Source organism: Phyllostomus hastatus, unplaced genomic scaffold (genome assembly GCF_019186645.2).
Source record: "Phyllostomus hastatus isolate PE091 unplaced genomic scaffold, TTU_PhHast_1.1 phas_scaffold_78, whole genome shotgun sequence".
NCBI lineage: Eukaryota > Metazoa > Chordata > Mammalia > Chiroptera > Phyllostomidae > Phyllostomus > Phyllostomus hastatus.
Window position 1 is genome coordinate 9,413,099 of NW_025334041.1, and position 16,692 is coordinate 9,429,790.

The 16,692-nt window shown below is 55.5% G+C and overlaps 1 protein-coding gene across 2 annotated transcripts in view; it reads right to left on the reverse strand.

Moving 5' to 3' along the window:
• Nucleotides 1-16,692, reverse strand: part of MINDY4 (MINDY lysine 48 deubiquitinase 4) — a 99,972-nt gene that overhangs the window by 48,398 nt on the left and 34,882 nt on the right. For both annotated transcript variants that reach the window (XM_045827852.1, XM_045827851.1), the window contains exons 6-7: nt 5,797-5,855; nt 1,006-1,115 (exon numbers count right to left, since the gene is read on the reverse strand). In XM_045827852.1, coding sequence (XP_045683808.1) covers nt 1,006-1,115; nt 5,797-5,855 — 169 coding nt within the window. The remainder of the gene's footprint in view (nt 1-1,005; nt 1,116-5,796; nt 5,856-16,692) is intronic.

The following is a 16,692-nucleotide window of genomic DNA, read 5'->3' on the forward strand; positions in this document are numbered from 1 at the left end:
ACGGGGTTATGAGCCACCTGCCCGGTGTGGTGAGCCCCAGACCAGACCCTCCTTTGCTCTGTGTGGGACTCCGGTTCTCCAGCTGCCTTTGGAGAGGCTACTGCTGGGTGGTCTCCATGGGCCTCCAGGGACCCTCCCCCAAATGTGAGTGCCCACTGCAGACAACCACAGCCCTGGGGCCACAAACAGCCCTCGCACCTCTTCCCAGGTTCAGGGTCACTGGCACACATCTAACCGTTGGTAGTTTCCAAAGAAGGAAGAAAAAGAGAGAAGAGGGGAGACAAAGCCTCTAGAAAACTCTCTGACTTTCAATCCTGTGTGCTGAGTAAATACTTGGTAAGTAGGACGACGAGGGGGTCATCTGTGTCCCCAGGAGTTTTATTTTTCCCTCCTGGATCCCGGCTGAAGAGCCAGGGCCAGACAGCAGGCACAGAGTTCATCCCGCTGGCCGAAGGGAGGGGTGAAGCCACCTGGCAGCAGAGGTGGTGAGGCATCCCGGGCACCCCTGCAGAGGAGGCTGCTATGTATGGCCAGGGACCTGCTCCCCAGGCGTCCTTCTGGGAAGCCACTGGTGCCAACCCGGAGGGCGCTGAGGAACAGTCAGTGCCTCCCCGTCCTTCCTCACTGCGACCCAGCCTGAGGACACGAGCAGGGGCAGGGCCAGTCTAATAGGGACAGCCGCCCCATTGCCATGCCAACTTGGGAGGCCCCAAGTTGGGGCCTTGTTGCGCCTTGCAACAAGGCGCAGCCAGGCTGCTCAGGGACAGAAGAACAGGACCCTGGAGTGTCTGGATGGGAGGAGGCGGAGAGGGCTGGGAGCTGCCAGGATGAGGCCCCCTTTCCTGCCTCTCCGTGCAGGGTTGCTTCCGCATCCCACCCAAATTTCCATGGTAACAATGACCGAGACGTTACACCGAGATGGGTGGGGCCAGAGGGATACAAGCACCTCGTCCACACCCACGCAAATCAGGGTGGGCCAACTCGCACTTTCAAGCCGACACCTACCTTGGCCACTGAGAGGTCGATGGGCTCTGACACTGTTTGAAGCCTGGGCGCTGGCGGGGCCGGACAGAGAATGACTTCTTCCCGCACCGACTCGTCGTCCTCCACATCCTCTGCAAGAGAGCCCTGGCCGTGTGAGCTCCCATCGTAACTCACGGAGAACAGAACACAAACGCCAAGTCACGTAATGAGTTCTGGGGTGCACTGCTGAGTCCCGAGGTGCTTTGAATGAAAGGCGGCTCCCCCCCACCCACCCACCCCGCTCCCCTCGGGGCTCCAAGGCGCCTCAGAAGGAGCAAAGGCGGAGTGAGAGCGCCTGCTCCTCGTCCAAACCCCACGCCAGCCCACGCCACAAGGCTGCCGGCGGGTGGGACACGGCTGTGGGTCCCCTGGGAAGTTCTGCTTGTGGGCACACGGTGAAGAAACTGCCTGGGGCGTGGGCCTGAGAGTCCATCCAAAAAGGCCTCGCTCAGACACATTTCTTATGAAAGGTGGGCGCGAGGCACACATCTGTCCCCTGAGGCCAAATATGAAGAGGGCAGAACTGGCCCGGGAAATGCCACCATTCCTGATAACATCATACTAGATCATCACCGCCGGGGTTTTCATTTACAAGCCACTCCCGTTTTATCGCCTAGCCCCCCCCAACAGCCCCCCGAGGGAGCAGCCATCACAGCCCTCCTCCCCGCTGACGGATGAGGAAACCGAGGGTTAGAGAAGGTTAGTCACCAGCCCGAACTGAGGCCCATGGGAAGCAGCAGAGACAGGATGAAACCCAGGGTGACTCTTCACCGGGCAGCCTTCCTGCCAGCCAGACGTCCCCGGACCTCCAGCTAGAAGGGACACCCGGTCACATTCCAGGCACAATTGCCACCGAACGGCTGGGGCGACAGAGGCCCGGACAGGGCCCCGGTGAGTCTTCGCAGCCCCAGCCCACGCCTCCCCAGCAGCCGAGGTGCGCTCTCGCCATCCGCCCGCTGCCGCACCGAGTTCCAGAGCAGCCTCGGAAGGGCCCACGGGCCCACCGCCCGGGGCAGCCGCGGTGGCAGGGCTCAGCGGGCTGCTCTCTGGGGAGCCTCCTATTCTTTCCCCCTTTTCCCAAAAATTAAACGATAATTTGAAAAACGCACCACACTGTACAGATATCAACATTCTTTCCCATAATTCTGTGTGTCTGGGGCCGCAGACACATCACTGCCCCTGCCCCACACCTCCTGGAGACAGCGTCCAGAGGCCCACGGCCCGGACACATCTTGTTTCTTATCCCACTGCCCCCCTTTCTGCCCTGGCCAACGCCGCGAGGCATAGTCCCCCAAAGAGGAGGCAGATTCCACTCTTACTCTGAAAAACAATGTTTTAATAAGTTTGGGGTTTAAATGAGAACCTTTCATAGTTAGGGTCTCTGAAAAAGCCACCCCGTGACCATGGCCTTACAAAAAATACCCTGAAATAAAGACCAGATGTTCACCCAGCAACACGCAAGGAGCTTGAAAATGTGGTGCCGGGTAGAGAAAGTAAGAAAGCAGATGGGATCTGCATCCATTACCAACACATGCACACCAAATAACGGCACACATTTTCAAGGACATGCACACGCCCAAGAAACAGGCCGCACACTCGGGAATGGTTGCCGATGGAGGAGAGGGTCAGGGGGATTTGGGGGGCGGGGCCAAAGGAAAATAAGGAGGAAGAGACAAGAGGGAGGGAAGAGAGGGACTGAGGGAGGGAGGGCAGGCTTTGCAAAGATCAGAACTAAGAACTGTTGCTGGAGAAATGGAAATGATTCAACCATAGACCCCAGAATCCCCAAACAGAGGGAGAGAGTGACCCGAGTGATTCCACCAGGCCCCGAAGGGCTCCTTGCGCTGCCTCAGGCCCGGCTGTTTCCTGGAGGAACCGAAGGGGCAACCCTGAAGCCCACCTGGGGGCTTCTGTTCGGTCTGAGGTTGTCTGGGAGGGAGCCAGGGCTGGCATGCGCTCTGCCTGGGCCCCACGGAGTACGTCTGAGGGTGGAGGCTGGGGGCTCCGGGGAAGCGGAGCGGGCAGAGGCCCCAGGAGGTGGCAGCCTGCCTTGGCTTCTGCCAGGAGGACGCTGGCCCCTGTTCGGGGCGTTGGTTCAGGACCGCACGGCGGGCCCTGGGCCCAGATGCGGCAGGACCGCCACGCAAGGGAAAACAAAGCCCTACCGAATGACACGCCGGCCAGGCGGACACAACCGTCCACGGATGCCGGTGGTTTGAGGAGCTATTTTTAAGGCCCTGGCACAAATAGCTGGTTGAAAGGAAGCGAGAGATTTTGTTTCCCTTCCCATTTCATTTACCACTTGGAAGAAAATATAGGAGACCCCTGCACTTCTTTCTCCAGGTGCCTGCTCGGTAGTTCTTACTGATTATTATAAGGTATCTTCTGGAAGTACTCAACACAGTCCCCCTCCTCCCAGCTTCGGGTTCTGGAGACAGACTCCATCTCCCCAGCCCCCCACTGGGGACCTCACTGAGACCCCGCCCTGTCCCACATGCCGCGCTGCGCCAGCCCCTGGACCACATGCCTCCTGCCTTGCCCCGCCCTTTCTCTCTCCACTGATACAGGAATGAGTCATTCTTTTCCTATTTGCTCATCAAGCACTTCACTTACCACGTGCCAGGGATTAGGCAGGACAGGGAAGAGGTGAGGATTCAAACATGACCCGCACCTTCAAGAAGACCCCCGCCTGGGCAGGGGGGACACAGAGCCCCCCACAGAGAATACAGCATCAGCGCTAAAACGGAGAGGAGTGCGCAGGTTTGAAGAGCAGAGGGAAAGAGGTAAGCAACTCTTCATCAAAAGGCCAGGGAAGCATCCCACGGGAGGTGAATGTTTGAGCAGGGACTTCAAATACCCATAGCACTTCCCCATATAGAACAGGGGACCAATCACCTCTTTTCTGGACTATTCCAGGAGCCCCCTCACCAGTCTCCCAGCATCCCGGCTCTTACTCCTAAAGTCCATCCCCCACGCACGCAGAGAGAGCCCCAAACACGTGGCCCTGGACGCCTCCCTCACCAGCACAGACCCTTCCTTACTGGCCGATGGTGGACAGCCACACCCTGTCACACGTCACTCAAGACCACCCCTGTCCACCCCAGCCTCCTCTCCAGGGGCCCCACAACCTCCCCCACAGGCAGGTCACCTCAAGCCGACCTCTCTGTCTCACACTCTAGGCCTTGGCCCAGGTGGGCCATTTCACAGCCCCCTTTGGCCAGACCCTGCCCACCCTGCAAAGCTCAGTCTAAATCCCAGCTCGCCGCGGACGCTTCCCGAACCCCCCACCGCACCAGGCTGGCCCGCCCTTGCAGCAGTGAAGAACCGCGGGTTGGGTGCTTCCCGCACTGCACTGGGAGGCACCGCTCTTCCTTGAGCCACCGCCCTGCCCCCCAAGAAGGAAGGCAGGTGGACTCCCCACCATTTTCTTGCAGCGGTCACGTGATGGCCAAGACACGTTTGCTGAACTGGACCAAGAAGACGTGACCTGGGGTGGGGAAGAGCCTGCTGTCCTTCTCACCAAATTGGATTCCTTCTTCCTGCCCCCAGGCCAAAGCCCCTCCCCTTTCTCTTGGTGACTGGGTTCCACGGGCTCTTCTCTCTCCTCCTTCTCGGAATCCTTAGCTGCTCCACGAGCCAGGAGGGGCCTGCCTCTCTCTGGAAAACACAGACACTTCAAAGTGCCGGGTTCTGAGAGATTTGCTAAAAGCCTTCCTTCTATTAGAAGCCCGCTGGGCTCTGAAGACCGGGAACGGCTTGGCTTGATGTCCAAACAGGAGTGGCTTTCGGTGGAAAATCTTCAAGTGAGGATCTCTGCAGAAGGGCCCCAGACGCCAGCGCTTCCTGGCTCCGTGCTCACTTCTGCACCACAGCCACGTGCAGAGCGCGGCCCTTCCTGGGCGGGCCGGGCGACCCCCGCCTGCCGTTCCTGATGCTTAAAACTGAGGACCTGTCACCTCTGAAGTGAGCAGAGCGGGGTAAACAAACCCCTGCCTTTCAACTTCATCAAAGCGAGCCTCGAGCCTGCCTGTCTCACTCAGAAGCTGCTACCGGACCCACGGCCTTCTCCCTCTGGCTGAAAGGAAACGCTTAAGAGGACGGGGCACGTGTGTGAGCAGCTCTCTGGGCCGGAACGGCCTGACAGGTAAACTGCTGGCTGCCAGAAGCAGAGCAAACGTGAAGGCACACACACCTCCGCGTCTCCTGTCTGGGCGCCACTGCGCCATCCTCCCTTCTACCGCTGCCTTTGCCAAGCCCTGCAGACGACCAGGAGCAGGAACCACAGGAAGGGGCAGAGAGACAGCTGCAAGCATAGAGAGTGCGTGAGGCATTGCTGCAGTGTGTACCTGCCTATCCGGAGCACTGAGCACTGAAGGGCCGGCACTTGCACTGCACAGTCCCCAGTGCACGCCTCAGTCAGACGCACTTTTCAGAAGAATGGACTTCCCCAGGCACAGCCAAACTAACGTTTTGACTGAGAGCGGTCTCCTGGAGACCTCTGCAGGTTCTGACTGGCCCTGAGAGAACTTCCAAATGCAGCAAAGACTCCTCTGCCTCCCCTCCACCGCCCTATGGATCCAGAAACGCAGATTTCTTATGAGAATTTCTCTGGGAGGGAAAGAAGACATCAACCAAAATGAGAAAAGCTTCCTGAGGTCACGGGGGAAGAAAGGAGCCCCACCCCATCCCATGGAGAGCCCCGCCACCCAGCACCTCCAGACGAGGACCCCTGGGCCCTGGGAGGCACAGCCCAGAGGCAGCGGTCACACCTACCGAGCTGCAGGGCACCCGGCTCCCCGTCGGCCTTGCTGGACACTGGCAACTGAGTCTTCCTAGAAAAAAAGAAAATGACAATGTACCAGAGGAGACAGCAGAGAGATGCAAACCTCCGAGGAGAACGGGGGTTGGGGGGGCTCAGGGACGGGCGACAGGAGGGGTGCCCTCTGGCCCCAGCCCCGCCCCTCTGTGCACCTGGCCCTCTCTGAGCCAAAGGTTCCACTGGATGGAACCAAGTTGTCTCCAAGGTGCCTTCCGACACTGTTCACAAATACACACACACATGCACGCACTCACCAGACAGTGTCGTTTGACGCTTGCCGAGAACAGAGTACAAGTCAGTTTGCTGGTGTCACCGTGACACTGCTGGGAAACACACACACAGGTCCATGCAGCCATGACACGGGTCATTCTCGTCTTGTCTCTACGGCCTTTGTTTCCTTTCCCCAGCTTTCCCGTAAAGCCACCAGCCGCCATTTGAAAGGCACCAAAGGACCTGTCCTACACCCTTCTCCTGGTGAAAAGCTCTGCTGTGCTTCTGACGTGTAAACTCCGGAGTACCATGAGGAATTTCTTAAAACGGCCTACCTGTATTTACTCCTCTTTTGGGTTTCCCCCCCTCCAGCAAGCATCCATCTGAACTAAAGTAAAACCACTTTCTAAAAAGAACGTATTAAAAATAACAGCATGACATCACTCTCTGAAAACCCGTTTACTCTGTTAAAAAAATGACAGCTCTTTTGATGGTGGCATTGAAATATCTCTTCCTCCAGCATCCTTGCAGGGTAAGATATGATTGAAGTAACAATTGCGATCTCGCCACGGCAGGTTCCATTGAATTGGCTTCCTCCTGGAGACGTATGGAGGGGCGTGAGGGGAGGCCGCCAAGGACGCGCCGTACCCGACCCGAGCACACGCTGCTCCGGGTTCCGGGCTTCCTCCTCGGGGGCTGGGACGCGGAGCTCTCCCGACTCCCTCCCACTCGTCAAGCCATTTTCTCCCTTCAAACTCGCCGTGTCCCTGTGCCCTAGCTACCAGGATTCTGCACCAGCCTTGCGGTGATGGTGAAAGAAGGGGCAGGGGAGCGGTGCTGAGGCATGGCCGGGCCACAGAGGACGTGAAAGGTCAGCACGGAGCCGGAGCCAGAGCCAGCCCTCCCCAGGCCCCAGCACTCACACCAGAAGCCGCCGCCTGCCACCCCCACTGGCTCCTCCACCACTAATGGCTGAGAACCCGAATCCCACCTCTGTCTAAACCTCTGTCACCGTCTCACCCGGAGACCAAGACGAGGTGCCTTTCCCCCACTGCCCATCAGTGTCCCTGTCTGAGAAGCGGTGACCGAAGCACAGGTGCCCGAGGCCCAGGTGACCGAGGAGGCACAGGTGTGGACGGGCTCCACACGCAGAGAGCAGAGAATGGCAGGAGCTGCTCCACACATCTGCGGAACACCCAGCCGGCCACGACGCCTCTGCTCTCTGCTTCTCCCTCTCTCACCCAGGTCACTGCAGTGGCCTCCTAACTGGTTTCCAGGCCCCCCCCCAGTGGAACACCCCACCCCATGCCAGCCCCCCCACATCTTCACGTGGGTGTCAAAGGCATCTTTCTAAAACAGAAAATCTGACCATACTGCTGTCTGGCTGGCATTCTTCAAAGGTTCCGCATCACCACCATGATCAATAACCATACTCATAAAAACGACAACAATAAAACACAGCAAATACTGTTATCTGACTCCTCCTGCTGCTCCAGGCACCGCGCTGAATGCTTTGCAAGCAGCAGAAGTCCTCCGCCTCTCCGAACAGCCCTGGGAAGCAGGCACTGCCCTGAGGCTCAGACAGGTCCGGTGACGGTCCCAGAGTTACACAGCACGCGAGTGGCAGCATGAGAACCGGAACCCAGGCAATGACTCCGAAGACCCCCCGCACTTAGCACTTCCTTTTAAAGACAGATCCGGGCCAGATATGGTGCCCTGTGGGCTACCTGTGACCTGGCCACCCACCGCCCAGCTCACCCCGCTCTGCACCCACACACTGCACCTGCTCCCCCGCCCCGGTGCTGAACTTCTCAGCCTGTGCCTCTATACCTTTTCCTAAGCTGTTCACTTCGCCCAGACACTAATCGGGAAACCCTCACTAATCCTCTACAGCCCAAGTGGGATGTCACCGTGTTCTTAGCTCCAGAGCACACATTCCCTCATTTCTGCACCCACTCAAGCGGCACACAGGTGGCAGTTAGCTGGCAGGCCTGTCTCCCTGCCCACGGAAAACCGACAGACATAAATTGCCGTATGAGGTGGAAGGGAAGGCTGAACACTGGCCCCCAGGGAAATCCATGCCCTAGAATTTGTGAATGGTCCCTCACGTGGTCAAGAGGACTCTGCCAATGGGGTTAAGTTAAGGAGCTTGAGAGGGAGGAGGCTAGCCTGGATTAGCCAGGTGAGACCCGTGTAACTACAAGTGTCCTCACAAGAGGGAAGCAGGAGGAGATTGGACACAGGAGAGGAGAGCTGGTGTGACGATGAAAGCAAGGGTTGGGGTGATGCCCTGCGAAGCCGGAGGAAGAGGCCTCGAGCCCGGGACCGTGGGCAGCCACCAGAAGCTGAACCAGGCAAGGAAACGGACTCTCCCCTCGCACCTCCAGAGAGAACTTGCCCTGCGCACACGGTGGCTGGAGCCCAGAGGAACTGACTTCAGACTTCCGTCCTTCAGGACAAACAGTAAATGCACGCTGTTTGAAGCCACGAAGCCTGTCCTAACTTGCTATAGCAGCCACGGGAAACCAACACCGGGGCAAGGGACATACCCAAGGAGGGAGGAACAGAGGACTGCAGGGGATTCTACGGGCCACCTCTGTGTCCCATACACCCAGCACTCAGGCGACACTCCTAAATGAACGTCCAGTATCAAGTGACCCTCATAGAAGCTGGGTGACTCATACAAGGTTACACAACTTAGAAGTGACAGAGCCAGGACTCAAACCCAGGCCACTGTCTCCAAATGCTCTCTCGCCCTTTCCTCTACTTGACACTTCCCTCCCTGCCCAGAGCCCTCCATGGCTCCCTGGGGACTTCGGGACAAAGTCCAAACCTCCCGAGAGGCCCTCCTGGCTCCCAAGGGCAAAGCCAGGAGGGCACGAGGGTGGCCCCGCGCTGTGGGGAAAGGGCGGGGGCCGTGTTCCCGCCGCGCAGGGTGCAGCTGGGCCGCTCCCGGTCATGGGACTTCCACCCTCCCGGGGCCCCATCCATCAGCCGAGGGAGCCCCTCTCGGACGCCTTGTGTGCGTTTCCCCCGGCCGCCCAGCGGAGGAGACTCCCAGCGCGCTCACGCCTGGGGAATGTGCCTTTTGTTCCTTTCATGTGTCCCTTTGTAGCACGAGCGTTACAGGGTTTAAAAGGTCAGTTTAAAAGCATGTTCTTGCCTTTGAATGAAAACTATTATGAAAAACAATGCCAAAAAGATAAATCAAGGATTCAAAACACTTCTTCAAAAATCTGATTGCGCAGATAGCCCAGCGACATGTGTCGAAGCGTGCATCTGATAAGCCCCTGGGAGGAAGGCCGCAGACAGCCAGCTCGCCGGCCGCAGCTGGGCCTCCGCTCCCCGCCGGAGCTCCTCTCTGCGCCCCACGGGAGAGGCGAGGGCCAGGGCGCTGTGGGAGTCCAGAGCTGCCTGGGGCAGGACCCGGTCCTTGGGTGACTGGACACTGGTTGGGTGGAAGGAGCCACTCGGAGGCCTGACTGCCTGCTCCCTGCCACCCAGTCCAGTTACGTGATCTTGAGTGAGTCACTCGCCCGCTGTGGGCGCCCGTCGCCTCATCGGTGCCTGGGGTAGGGGGTGACTGAGCTTGCCCCTCACTCTCGGACATGACCAGGCACTGGGGCTCTGAGGGGGCGTGCCTGGGCCAGGCCGTTCTTGAAGATGCTCTACTGCTTGTGATCCCAACACTCAGAACATTCCCCCGGCTCTTGCCGTAGAAACAGAGACAAGCAGTTGCTCCTTCCTGTACGGTTGGTACTAGACACCTGACTAAGTTAGTTATGGATTCCAAAAGAAAGGTGTCCTATGGGAATGAAGATACTGTTCTACTGCTGACAACTCAGAGCCCAGGGCGAATGGAGCTCAGACTGACCCCGTTTACCAGCACAGGAACCGAAACATAAGAAATTAACTAAGACTCCCCGAGTCAACGACGCCCTGGCACACAGAGCCGAAGCGATGGGAAAGCACTGAAGGGCCACGCCCACAAAGAGGGCCACGCCCACAAAGAGGGCCACGCAAGACTCCCAGGTCGGGGAGGGGGGCTCTTTAAAAGTCCCACTGAAGATACGCTCAACATAAAAACCTATTAAATGTATCAGAAAAATGAACACCATAAGTGAAAGCCAGCTAAAACAAAATTAGGACTCCCAAGAACTTGAGATAACAACAACAAAAAAACAATAAAACTTATAATTCAAGATATTAGTGAAAGCTTTTTAAAAAATAAATGAAAATTATAGGAAAAGCAAGACTGTGAGGAAGAAATAGGCAGCTATGAAAAGTAAATACAGTCATTAAAAAAAAACACCCTTTCGCTGACTGGCGTGGCTCAGTGGATTGAGCCTACAAACTGAAAGGTCGCTGGTTCAATTCCCGGTCAGGGCACATGACCGGGTTGCGGGCCAGGGCCCCGGTCGGCGGCATGCCAGAGGCAACCAGTCAATATTTCTCTCACACATCGACGTTTCTCTTCCTCTCTTTCTCCCTCCATCCCCACTCTCAAAAAATAAATCAGTGAAATCTTTTAAAAACAAAATAGAAAATAAAAAACTCATGGGCATATAATGATGGTAACGGATAACACCATATTGAATATTTTTTAAAAACCTATAAGTCTGCTTCTAGAGGAGGAAGCGGGGGGGACAGGTAATGGGAAGCTCTTCTCTGTAGAATGCCATCAACTAATACATTTAAAAGGCTGATAAAAAAAAAATTTAAATCTCCGTTTTATAAACTCCTAACATGGGAACAGATCACTGATTGATCCAAAAACCACTAGTCAAAAGGTTGTTTTGTTTGCTTGTTTAATCCTCACCTGATAACATTTTTTCTTTTTCTTTTTTTTTTTTTTTTTGAGAGAGAGAGAGAAAGAAACATCGCTGTGAGAGAGAAACACTGATAGGCTGCCTTCTTGTACACACCCCACCTGGGGATCAAACCCACAACCTGGGTTATATGCCTTGACTGGGAGCCAAACCCACGACCTTTCAGTCTATGGGACAAAGCTCTAACCAACTGAGCTACACTGGCCAGGGTGAAGGTTTTTGAGGAACAGGGTATTCACATAGTCTGAATGTTACAGATTCCTTATTAATTGCAAAGGGAAAGTTACCTTCATAATGACAGAGAGCCACCTTCATGAAGTGATTCAACTTAGCATCACCAAAAATAACACAAACAGACCTTACGTGCTCCTGATGCGATGTAATGGGAAATGTGCAAGGTCACATATGCCCTGTCCTTTCCAACAGAGTTTAACATGAACCTAATCACAAAAAAGACACCTAGAAAGTGGCCATTCTGCAGGACAAGACTGCACTCATCATGAGAAACTAAAAGAAGAGGGGAAATGGTTTGAGATCGACAGAGACTGCAGAGACGTGGCTAAACTAAACTGAGGCCTAAGATAAACATTTGGGAGACATTTGACTGTGGGCCTGATGTTAGCTGATATTCCTGAGTCAGTACGAATGAAATGCAGTTTTCTACAGGTTAGAACTTTCCTGAAGCTGGGAATAAACTTGTGGGAAGCTCAAAAAGGGGATGAGACACAGTGAAGAGCTAATAAATCACTAAGGACTATTAGATGGCACTACTCAGAATGCAACTCAGTCAGGAGAGAGATGAAGGATCTGAATCAGCAAACAAGAAACATGGAAAGAAAAAAGTTGTGAGTCCAATACACATCTGAAAGCAGCTACAGAAGGAAAGGATACAGAGGGTATAAGAAAGGAAGTTACTGAAAAGATAATTGCTAAGAACTCATCACACGGGAAGCCTCACAGAAACAAACGAGCCTCAAATGGTACTTGTGACAATAAACGCACACCTGGATGGGTCGCGTGGGAACTACCGGGATGCAAAAGACTGAGGAAAACCTTAGAGAAAAGATAGACTATCCACAAACAATTACTGAAACATCACTGAAGCAAGAGACACCTGTAATATCCCAAACACTAAAAGCAAGGACAAAACAAGACTTTTTCAGACTCGGACTAGAAAAGTTCACCCCCGCAGATGCCCACTGAGCGAAGCACTGCAGGCTCTGCTCCAGGAGAAAGGAGCCGGAGCCCAGAAGGGAAACGCAGGAGGAAAGAAATGACAGAAAAGAAATCCACGAACGTGTAGATAGACTTTAATGAGAGCTGACCATACAAATAATAACAATAGCAACTGATGTGGGGCAGTTAAAAACAAAGGGATAGGCCCTGGCTGGTGTAGCTCAGTGGATTGAGCGTGGGCTGCGAACCAAAGTGTCACAGGTTCGATTCCCAGTCAGGGCACATGCCTGGGTTGCAGGCCACGGCCCCCAGCAACCACATATTGATGTTTCTCTCTCTCTATCTCCCTTCCTTCCCTCTCTAAAAATAAATAAATAAAATATTTTAAAAAAAGGGATAATGCAAGACAATAATAAACAGGGAACATGGGAAGAAGTAAGTAATCAGAGTTAAAGCTTCCTAAAATCCATGCATTTTTTGAAGGGGTAGAGAGATTGACCACACTTAAATCCTAGGTCAGTTATGATCAAAAATTCAAGAGTAACCACTGAACACAAAACACATAACGTGTAACCTCCAAAGCAGAAAGCAGAAAAAGAAAAAATACCGGCCAGTTAATTCACAGGGAAGCGCCGCTGTGGAAACAGCACGGCAGCTGCTCAGAAAGGTAAACACAGTCACCCTGTGACCCCGCAGCCCATCCCTTGGAGGTCTGAGTCCAGAAGCACCAGAAACAGAGGAAACAGAGACGCAGGTGCAGAGCAGCAGCACCCTCAACAGCCAAAGGTGGAAACAAGGCACATGCCCGCCGAGGAATGAGTGGATGAACCGAAGGTTACATGTCGGTACCGTGGAATACTATGCTGCCATAGAAAGGACTAAAGTACCGACACATGCTACAATGAGGGGGGACCCTGAAGACATCATGCTAAATGACCGATGCTAGAGACCAAAGGTCACACATGACGTAATTCCACTTCTGTGAAATGCTGTAGGCCGGTGGCTGTCGGGGCTGGGGGTGGGAGGAATGGGGAGAAACTGCTCTGTATGAAGAGGCTGCACTCGGAAGAGAATGTTTTCAAAACAGACGGAGGTGGTGATCACACGACACCATGAATGTACTAAAGTGTGCCACTGAAGTGTTCACTTTAACATGGTTAACTTTAAAAAAGAAAAGAAAGAGGGAAAAAGAATTGAAGAAAAAGTGTGACAAAATTAAAGTATAAAACATAACAGGACAAATGATTTAGGGTATGTCAGTAATTGTAACAAGGCAAACAGGTTAACCTGGTCAGCAGAAAGAGACTCTGGGGACGACTTCCTTTTTCACCAGCGGTATGCTGCTCCCCAAGGTCCCTGACACAGGACGGGGAGGGGGAGGCACGGGAAACCCTGCGTCACTTGTGTGCCGGCCGAGTAAACTACTGTGGCTAAATACCACCCGATAAAAATACACTTCGGGATAATAAGCATGATTAGCAATAAACCTATTTGTTACAGAGTAACAAAGGGAACAATTCCGCAGGAAACTTTAGCTATCATGAACCTCTGTAACAGGAGGCTAAGAATAGTTCTCCCTCCGAAGGTGGCGGTGAGGAGTAAACGAGCTCTCGGACCGAGCGCCGAGAACAGCACCTGGCACACGATCATTGCTGCGTAACCGCTGAGGTGACGATGATGATGATGGTTCGTGAGGCGAGGAACAACCTTGGTTTCAAACCCTAACACGTACAAACATAAGTGCAAAAATATGAAATACAGTAATGGACAATTATATCAGCCACAAGTTTGAAGAAAATTATTACCAAGTGGGAGTGCGAGAACAATGCAACATTAAAAAACTGAAACCCATGGACACAGGCAGCAGTGCGGTGACGGCCAGTGGGAAAGGGTGGGGGGCGAGGGCTGGGTGGAGGCAGGCAAATGGGGGGCACTGGGGGCACCTGCAATAGTGCCAGCAATAAAAATAAAGTTAAATATTGAGTGATGGAAGTCACACCAACAGGTTAGAGGGGCGAACATGTAAAACAATCTCAGTAGATGCAAAACAGCGTTAACAATAAGTATACATATTTAAAAAGTAAGGACCTAGCAAGTTCATGGGAAGAAAGGGTGTTGCTTCGCGGGATGCGTGTACGCAGGCCCTGCAGAATGCTGAAGCTCCAGCGGCACGGCCAGGCGAGGCGGGGCCAGAGCGGGGGGTGTCCTCACCCCACAAGGCTCGAAACCCCCGAGAGGTGAGCAAGGGCGACGAGGCCGCGAGGCCGCGAGCATAGCGCTGAGGCCCAGGTTCCGGGGCACGGGTTCGGCACTGTTGTTCCTGCCCCGCCTGGAACAAGGCATCCGTTCGGGACGGACTGAAGGGTCCGATGGAAATGAGGCAGAGCTGTCCCGCTGTCTGCGGGCACACAGCAGCAGGGCAGACCCGCCGCAGGGCCACGAGTGGCCAGAGAAGACCCGTGTCACCTCGAAATAATAACAACTGCCTGGAGTCTCGGCCTCCCTCCCCCAGAATCGTCTCTGGGGGCCTGCAAGGACCGTAACATCCCCGGATTCTGGGCGTCGGCTCTCCAGACCCACCCGCCCCCGCCGCAGCCCCTCCTTGGCCGTGCGTGCCCGAGGAGTGGCCGTGTTGGCTGGCTCTCCACTGTCCCCACAGCGACTCTGCACAGGCCCCGCGCCCTGAAAGGCCCTCATTAACGACGGAGCTTCGGGAGGGCTGGGGCTCGGAGAGGCGGACCCCTGCGGGCAAACACGCTTCAAGGCCACTTTGTTCCCAGCCCAAGCTCTCCACAGAAGAGCAGATTGTTTTTCCCTCCACTTCCCCGCTCCCCATCTCCCCCTCTGGCTTCCTCCAGGAGCTCAGCCCAGCCCCGCAGAAAGGACGAGGGCCGCACCATGGAGAGCTAGGCCCGGAAGGTACCGAGGGGTCCCTGGCAGAGCCCTGCCTCTCACAGATGGGGAAACCGAGCTCTGGGAGAGGGAGGGGAGCTCCGGCGTCCTCGCGCCCCCGGGGTCAGCCCCACGGGGCCGGCCGAGCCCCAGCAGCGGGAAGGGCCCCACCCTCCTGGGCTGCCGCACCGCAGGCGTTTTTGAAATCAAGCCGCGGAGAACGCGCGGCCTCCCCATGGAGGGTGGGGCTGGCGGGAAGTCCTCGCGTGCATGCACCGACCGCCGCGGACGCCCAGCGGCTTGCACAGATCCGCTCCGTGCCCGGCAGTCGCCCGCTCTGCTGACCTTCCACCCACAAAAAGGGTCTTTTTTATTTTTCCTCTCTCTTCTCTTTGCCCTCGAGGATGTGGAAAACCTGACTGCAGTTGCCTGGTCTGCCATTTCCTGTGAAAAGGCACTCTGTTTGGAATACTGTGAAAGCAATCTGCCTTAACAATTCAACCCACATACATTATCTTCCTGAAACGAGTGAGAAACCTTCGCTGGGAATTGGGCTGCAGACCCAGTCTCTCTCATCCGGGTCCACGATGACGGAGGTTGGACAACAATAGGGATGGCCCGGGGAGGACAGATGGGGGGGGCGGGATGGGGGCATCTCAGTCCTGCATCCTCCTGGAAAAGCCATCGGCTCAGCCCATCTGCGGGGCCAGAACACAGGCTGCACCCTTGCCTCCGGCACCATTGTTCTCCGCGGGCGAGGATTTCTCAGCCTGACTGTCTCTCCGCACAGCCCCTCCCCCCGGGGCTTTGGCACACACCCTTGATGAGAAGTACGCAGAGCCAGAGCAAGATCCGAAACAAGGCCAATGTGTGTCCTTCCTCGAGTCGGGCCGGACTCCGGCACTGCCCAGGAACACCAAGGCATCAGGTTGGGAGGGTCCCTTCAAAGGGCACATGACTGGCAAAACCGAACTGAACCAGGTGTGACCTCCCCTCGCGGCATTCTCCCGTTCTCCCGGTTTGGCACAAGGCCTTGGCATACAACTGGAGTTTAATGGATGCTCCCTCTGGAACCCGAGTGCTCCCAGTTCCCTAGATGTGGCTGTCCCTCTGAAACAGCTGGAGAGGCTCACCCAGGCCCCCTCGTTTAACCCGGTGGCCCTGGCAGGGGTAGGGGTGGGAGCTTTTGCCAAATTCCCCTGGGCAGTGGGTAAAGCCAGAAACAGAATTTTTTTAGGCTCCAGATTCACCCCGGCTAATTTTCATCTATCCCATGGTGGATGCCGGCGGCGCGACCGCATTTTCTAAGGCCCCACAACATTAGAACGGGCCGGCGAATCCGCCCTTAAGGGACGTGAGCCGGCAGGGCATCACGGCTCCCTCACCCTTCCCATCTCCCTGCCCTGGGCTCAGGCTGCGGGTTCCAGGTTCCGGGTGCAGCTAAGATCAGCTCCACGAGGCGGCTGAGGAGCAGGCGTTGTTGCTCCAAGGGCGGGCGGTGAAAAGGAGGGCAGAGACGATGCTGCCCGGGGGAAGAAAGCCTCCTCTGGAGGGAAAAGGGGTCCCTGTGGAGTAAGTGCATCTCAGAAACATGGCCACGCCCACCGAGAAACCAGTCTTTCACCCGAGACCCGCAGTTCGCCAGGCACAAGGCGGCCAGCCCACAAGCTCCCCTCTCAGTCTTGACCCTCCTCTGTCGGCACCAGCACGGGGCTGCCTGGCTTGGCCAAGCCTGACTGTTGT